General features: G+C 39.5%; 1 protein-coding gene across 1 annotated transcript in view; it reads right to left on the bottom strand.

Moving 5' to 3' along the window:
* gabbr2 (gamma-aminobutyric acid (GABA) B receptor, 2) overlaps positions 1 to 8177 on the bottom strand; it is a 197711-nt gene that overhangs the window by 61501 nt on the left and 128033 nt on the right. Inside the window, exon 8 of the mRNA XM_008297079.1 lies at positions 7148 to 7208. Coding sequence (XP_008295301.1) covers positions 7148 to 7208 — 61 coding nt within the window. The remainder of the gene's footprint in view (positions 1 to 7147; positions 7209 to 8177) is intronic.

Consider the following 8177-nt stretch of genomic DNA (forward strand, 5'->3'; position numbering starts at 1 on the left):
TCAATTAGATGTTGAGATACTCTTTCGCTGAACAAGCGTGAAGGTTGTCCTGTTGGCGGCTTTAGATACAACAGGGAATCACCAAAGTCATAAACATTATTCCTTCGGGGAACATGAAAGTCTACATGAAACATCATGGCAGGCTGACCAACAGACAGATGGACATTACTATCCCTACAGCCGCATGAGTACTAAGGCTTAAAATGACTTTGTGGTCATCAGACCAGCAGCTAGCTTATTAGCTTAGGGGTTGTTTTTTGTCTTGAATCTTTGGCAAGTCATGTGAAGTCATTCCAGTAGCTAGTTAAAGACCCCCTCTACTCAAAATTGTCTTTTTTTTCAATGCTACTTGTGCTTGATGTTGATTGATTTAGAGTCTGACACTAGAAACATGTTTTCAAATTCATTAAATTCAAGAAAATTAAAAGTTTTTTTTTTTATCTCAACTAAAATTTTAGGTTTTGACAACACTACTGCCGACAGTTTAGGCAACTGTAAAGTGGAAACTTGAAGCTTGCATTGCACATATACTGCGAATGGATTCTCTGTGATGTTGGAGGCAGCAGTTAAATATAGCTGCACTTTTGCATATTTATGGACACTGGATTTATCAATGAGGGAGGAGGCGTTAGATGTCACTTTAGGAATTTCTGACTGGATAATTGGAGTTGTTTATGGGAAAAAAAAAAACATATCTGACACAAATTATCATTTCAAGCATTTAATATATCTTTGAACAGGTCTGGAGGGGATCTTTAATCATGCAATGGCGTGCTTATATAATGGATCATGAATACAAGGCAGCCTGATGGGTTTTTAAAATGTTGCACCAGCGTTCCTTCTTTGGAGAATATATGACAGAGGCTACTTTGAGTGAAAAACTCTACCAGTAATTCGACACAGTGAGTGACCCAGCTTTAGGATGCACAGTCTCACTCAGTTCTGTAACCTAGCTTTAAATCACAAAGTCTTCCAAAACCGATTAGTTATTCAACAAAATATCCATAGCATAGAATTTTAAAGGCACTCAGTATGAATAGCTTTTAGGAGTCCAATTGGTAGCTTTCATTTGCAGATTACACGGCTCGGAGGTGATCCTTTTGTTATATACTGTTTCAATTTGTAGTTTATTATACCTAAATTGAACCTAAAGGACAATAAAAAGCAAAGGTCACACAAACCAGCTAACAGGCAAAGACATAAAAAAGCAGCAAATAACCCCCTCTATGGGAATTTTCAACTGATGTTCAAGGAAACAATAAACACACTCTTCTTTTTTTAATATATATTAAAATCTGCATTTGCTTTACTATTTCCTAGATTTAGCCAAGGGATCCTAAACTGCTGTTAACCCCATCCAGTAAACATCGCTGCCTCTCCCGCGTTCCGCTCAAACACAGCTATTTCAGGATTAAGCGTTTTCTCTTTTAGAAACAACGATGAGTCTCTCAGGTGTAATATTGGAGGAAGCATGACCTTGTCAGACAAACCTGGGCTTTCACTCATAAAGATTACTCACTTAGAGTGTACGCTAGGGAGGAAACAAGAAGGGGATAGAAAGAAGGAACAGATTATCCTGATTCTTTTTTTCTTTTTTTGTGTGTGAGCACCACACACAACCTGCCATTTCTCCTGGTGTGCATCTCTCCGCTCCTCTCTGTTATCACTCTTACAGGCCCATTGAACTCTTTGGCAGCAATGTCCTTGACTAGGAAAATGACAGACAACATCAGCTATTGCAGCATCACAGGGCATCTTGTTTCCCTCCACGTTAGCTCTCTGTGAATCACCTCATTTGATCCCCGGCACCGGCATCAAAGCGTCGGCAAATATCGAGAATGTCAGACTTTATGTGACGATTTTAGCGCAGCAAATTAAACGCGCGTACACAATCGGGATTTGTGTTTCTCAGCCTTATCGGGGCTGAATGAGGATCACTGACCATGTCCTTTGTTGGAGTGTAAACAGCAGAAGGGATTGTATATCAGCAGCGCTCCTTTGAGATGCTAAAACGCTATCACAGCACTCTATCCCAACAGGGAAGATGGATGGCTGCAGCAGGCTGTTAAATTCAACCTGTCGCTCAGTCTGTGCAATGACACCTCATGCCTTTTTCTTTGATTAGTCACTATAAAACAACTGTAAACGCAGTGATGAATTGGATTTTGATTGTGAGAAAACCTCTGATTTCCCTAAGATTCCTGGTGATATTCCTACGTGCCGCCAAATAACATTCGAAACCCATTAAAAAGACATCAGCAGATGTTCCTTTACTGGAGAGAACATGGACACTGTAGTTTATCTTGTTCATTTTATGAACTCCAGAAGTGGAAACTCTCACCAGAAGACTAAATCAAATTAATTAATAATCTATCTACTCTTGTTTGAGTATCATTTATTCAAAACTACTGCTCCTAATTTTTCAGAAAAAAATAAAACATTTTTAAAAGCTGGATGCTGGAGGCAATTTGAAGCATTTCATATGCTGTTATAATGATTAATTACCACATTACAAAGGATTGTTACACTGCTAAAGAAAAAAAGGATATAAAAAACCACAGTAATGTTGCAGCAGCTGGGGCACCAAATAAAAATACTGTAAAATAACTATATTGTAAAATCAAACAAACAAACAAAGTAATTTTCCATAAATACAATTCATTTTCTTTACTTCATTTTTACATTCTGTCATGCACATTTCTGGCTTTCTAATATTTAATGACATTCACTGACGTGTACAAATCAATGAAATGAGCTATAACATATAATAACATATCATAGAGATATTTAGCACATTTAAGAAACAAACTTATGTAAAACTACTGTGCAGTTTTCTTAATTTCAACTAACTGTATATAATTTAAACATATATTAAACTTGAATTTAACAATTTCGTTTATTAAATAAAAAGGAAACATTTGTAAAATTGTGATAAATTTCCCCCCACATGTCAAAATATTCAAAATGACTTTCAAAAAGCTGAAATGTTTTGGTTTTTCCACAGGTTTTTAATGTTATTTTACATTATACATGTAAATTCATCGTCTATCTGTGTAATTATATTGATATTTTGTGTGTATTTCAGTATGTAAAAACCTGTAAAATAAAAAGAACAAATTATTTTATCATTTCAATTATTTTGTACAGAGTACTCATATGCTTGCAATAAGTTTCTGAAATGTTATTCTGCAACGTAACTAATAACTACCATTAAATTAAGTGGAGCATGAAGTGCAGGGCAATATTTCTTGCTTGAATGTAGTTCATGATTTAGTAAACGAAGTACAATACCCACACTAAAATATTGTACCTAAGCACAATACGGAAATAATTGTACTTATATGAGCATGCTAGTCCTGCTTTAGTCTCTCATCTACTAGTTAATTTTGAAACTGATTTTAAGGTTTGATTGATCAAATTTCAGTACTTCCTGGCTTGATTGCGATCTACATTGTTGAATTGTTCCAGAGGGCACAATCACATCCACAGGCAGGACTCTGGCTGTTCCTAAGACCAGCTCAAGACTAAAGGTGGCTTTTTTAAGGCTTTTTAAAAAATATATCTGCATCTCTTTGCCTGACAATCTGATACATGCACAATTAGTGGCATCATTTAAATCACATCTAAAACTTTTCATGTAAAAAAAAAAAAAAAAGATTTCACCTGCTAGAGTGTTCATCATTTTTGGATGCACCTGCCACTCAGACACAAATGATGTAACCTAGTTGGACCCTCATGCTGATTTAAATACTCAAACAACAGTGCCAGTCCTTATTTACAGCAAATCTCCGATTACCAGGCATCTTTTTTTTTTTTTTAATCAGCGCAGCCTGACCCATCTTTGTAGCAGTGTTTATAAATGTGATCAGGGTAATTTGGAGGTTGTTTTTTTTTTCTGTGAGGCTCACATTAACTTGTCTTTGATCGAGTTCATTTCACTCTGTGTGATGTTGGATCTGTGAGATTCCAACACTGGAAAAAAAAAAAAAAAAGTTGCTTCCTTTAAAACCACTGCTGTTACAGTTCAATGGTATTCTAGCGAGCTATTTAAGTTGAAAGGACCGAGAGAAGACTATCGCCTGGAGGTAAACCGACACCGGCAGGGGTGTTGCCATTTCAAATTCCTGCAGAAGATGATGGAAACAGGAAATTAATTCCTTCCTGGGGGTTGTATGTTGTAGATGGTAAGTCCTATCAGATCAAGATCTAAAACATGTTACATCTCACTGATGCTGCGGAACATCTTTTCTCCTCACAGAATAACAAAGGCCATCTGTGTTGATTTAAAGTCTGTACTCGGAGGGCTTGCGATCAAGACCTCTGGTAGGGAGCTATCTCTTATCCCCCATGAGAGACAGTGGGAATAAGAGCCATCGAGGCCCCGGACTAAGAAAGTCTGACAGGGTAAAATGGAGGTTCAGAGGATGAGGACAGATGATAGGGTCATGTTGAGGATCACTCCCTTTTGAAATATTAAAGCCGGGGCTCTCCCTCGTCTCTCCCCTCCACCCTGCTCAGGCTCTTGGTGTGTCAAAAGGGTGACAAATTCATGATCCCTGACAAGCCAGGAAGAACTGATGGAGTGAAGCTTAAACAGGGATGGAGGAGATATCATAAGGCCGGGAGAAGATAGTGAGAGATATCGAGAACAGGGGAGGATTTGACAGAGGTGAAGGTTATTCTGGAGAACGTAGAAGGCAACAATGTGGGAGAGAAGAGAAAGAGAGACACACAAAGACAAGAAAGTGGGTAGAAACGTCACAAATTAATAAAGGTGTGTGGCTGCCATTCAAGCTGAGGCCTTTCTGTTGGTTATATTTTACATCTCTAAAGACATCAAGCCCTAATAGTCGTACATTTTAATCGTTGTACAAGGTGTGTCAGAAAGGTTCCAGGACTGGTGTCACAAAAGATGTGTTTCAAACCTAAACTACAAACTATCAGTTTTTCCCTTCAGATGATCAACCAGCATGTCGACAAAGAGATCCTGCTAGAGTTGTGGCAGGACAAGTCGTGGCTGCTTCACCATGACAACGCCCTGAGCATCCGACAGTTCCTGGCTGAGAAGAACATCACCGTGCTGGAGCATCCTCCCTACTCACCCCACCTGGCTCCGTGGGATTTTTTTCCTCTTCCCCAAGCTCAAGGGGGTCATCAAGAGGACCCGTTTAGAAGACGTGGACGACATCAAGATGGCTGTGACGATGGAGCTGCAGAGGATCCCAGAAGAATCCTTCCAGGAGTGCATGGCAGTGTGGCAGAGAAGGCTGGGAAAGTGTGATAGACTCCAGGAGGATTACTTGGAAGGGAAAACTTGAAGAGTTCATTTGCAAAAACAGAAAACAGAAAACGTATTTTTTTGTCGTTTACTTGAGATAATATCAATCAAAGTGAAGTTGAGTGGATCTGACTCAGTAGAAATGACAAAAATAGAGATAACTTAAGTTTGATTGATATTGTCTCAGATAGATGATGGAAAAGTGGGTTTTATCTGTTTTTGTAAATGAACTCTTTACTTGTATTTTGTCGTTTGGATTTGAAATCTATCTTTTGTGACACCAGTCCTCAAACGTTTCTGACACACCCTGTACTTTCCTTGCTGATCCAAAGTCCTAATTTAGACCCACTGGCTGCCCCATCATCTCTCAGGTTAAAGGAAATCCAACCCACCAAACAGACTCTCTGTGTCTCACACCCACACAGAAGCATGCAAACACAGGTATACTGCATGTGAATCAGCAAACACACACTGCCCTCTATAGTTCTTCTGCTCTCAGAGAGAAAACACATGCACACACACACACTCTCGCTGCGTGTGATGTAAGCAGCCAGAGGGATCAAGCCCCTCTGCAGTCAGGAAGATAAGATGGTAAGGCAGAGAGGACTGAACAGCACCATGCAGTGTGCTACATATAGTCTGGGAAGCCTGGGAGCTGGGAATCCCCTGCATTGAGATGCAATCTCGGGGTTATTCTCTCACTCAGCAGGCCCTGCTGACTCAAAAACAACCTCAGGACGATGTTCCCGTATGAGGACAAAGAATACTGAGGCATGTTTTTCTGTGCAAATGCTCATTGTCCATACATACATCCTGCAACCAAAGAGGAGAACAAGCACAGTGAAGAGCTTTGCAATTTAAAGTTAACCTAACCTGCAGCCATCTACCGTATGCAGCTCCACACGGAGAGGCTTGCACAGACTTTCCTCGCCGGAATAAAAACAGTTTGTGTTTATTTTTCTGACAAACAGGCCTTAAAGTCATGTGAATAATCCTCTCCAGAAAAACCAACATGATAAATGTGTGTACAAAGCGCCCGACTTCAAAAGCGTCACATATTTCAGCCTCTCTTTCTTATAAATACGACTCGGCTGCAGCTTGTCTTAAGCCCTCTTGGTCAGGATCCATCAAAGGTGCTTGTTTTATTAACAATGGCAAGATGGCTGTGGTAATCCTGCAAACTTTCTGAAACAATTTCAGTTCTTATTAAACATAGATGTGAGCTGTCAGTATTCAATATGTTATGGCAATAATTCTAGGTGCAGCTCAGTTGAGCAAAAAAACATCAATATGGCAGAGCACAGTTTTTGATGCTTTGAATCACAGTTTTCCATTCAAAGCTAGGATCAAAATATATATATTTTTTTACAGTTTGTTTTTATTTTTGATGCCAGAGGACATGATAAGCCATCAATGCCACTGCTGAGCATTTACTCCTTGAAACCGCAGTGTACCGATGACAGATACAGACAGCCGGGGTTTCATACCTAACGAAACTAAGGAACCAATCTTGTCATCTTGCAGGCTGCGACTTTCTTTATCATTATTCTTCTTCGGAATCGATTTCCAGTTCAGACATGTGTGGCTGAATCGCTCCTTTATCACAACTTGCTATTGTGTAGAGTAGCTTTCCAGTGCAGCTGGAGAGAGAGAGTTGTGGGAGCTTCATAAATCTGCACATTCTAAAGGAAGCAAAGTTACATCTAAGCCCTTTTTAAGGTAAGAAGGGATTATTTTCATGTGACAAAAACTTCTCAATGTGTGATTTTTGATAGATGGAGAGGAGTTTTTAAGAGGTCTCTCCGTATGCAAACCACAAAGAGAAAATCAGGACAGGTTAATCTGAGGAAGCAGCAGAGTCACACGTACCTTGAAACTGGTTGAATTTTATCGTGCCCATCCGCTCTCCGTTACGAAACATGACTTGGCCCTACAAGAAAGAAAAAGCAAAACTGTATTATGCATATTTACTTATCACACACAGACTGTACATACTGATTTCCAGTTATTAAAAAAAGTCTATTCTGCTGAGGAAGAAGCCGCCTGAGCTGTAAAGTGAATTCAGCAGAAAACAAAAACCACTTAGTTCAACTAAATTCATGCACGGTGCTTTCCTCGTACTGGAACGTTGGCAGATATAAAGGCCACAGCCTCGGCTCCTGCACGCTGCATCACGCTGCTCGTGTGATTGGAACTGGCCAAAATTGATCTGTTTATAGAGGTAAACAAAATTATCCTTCAGCCAATTCATTTGCTAATAACATCAGGTCAGCAAGGCTGCCTGATTTAACTGTGGTCGCTCACTTAGCGTTGGTACGAATCTGGGTTTAGACAGCATTTTCAAAAAAAAAAAGGCAATTCTTTAAGTGCATCCCACATTTGGATGCAGAAAAGTGTGTGGCAGGCAGTCAAAGTCAATTCTGCACTTTAGTTCTCAAAATGGATACAAAGGTGTGTTTATCGGTCAAACAACCGCCTTAAAATGACAAAAAATAACAATGGAAAGTCTCTGATTTAGACTCCACAGGAGCACGATAAGCAATTTCAAGCCAGGAGGCGTCTGGCAAATGCACAAAAGGTAGACAAAAGCAATTCAACTTTTGGCAATATCATAAGACATTCAAATCAAATTGTGCCCCTGTCACTTTATCTTCTCCCTTCTCCCTATTTTCTAATTTTTCCCATGTGGTTTTTCTTTTTCTTTTTTTTTTTTCCCTTTCCCTGTTCTATTTTCTCCTTCCCACTCCATCCTCTCTGTATCGCTCTCTCCCTCTTCTTCTACCAAGACTGTTCAATTAATTCAGCCCACCATCTGCTTACAGAGCTCCTTAATTACGCATTTAACAGGGTTTACGTATTAGTGGTTGGCTAACAAAACAGGTGAGAGTTGGCAGAGATA

The sequence above is a fragment of the Stegastes partitus genome, unplaced genomic scaffold, assembly GCF_000690725.1.
Source record: "Stegastes partitus isolate 25-593 unplaced genomic scaffold, Stegastes_partitus-1.0.2 Scaffold1184, whole genome shotgun sequence".
NCBI lineage: Eukaryota > Metazoa > Chordata > Actinopteri > Pomacentridae > Stegastes > Stegastes partitus.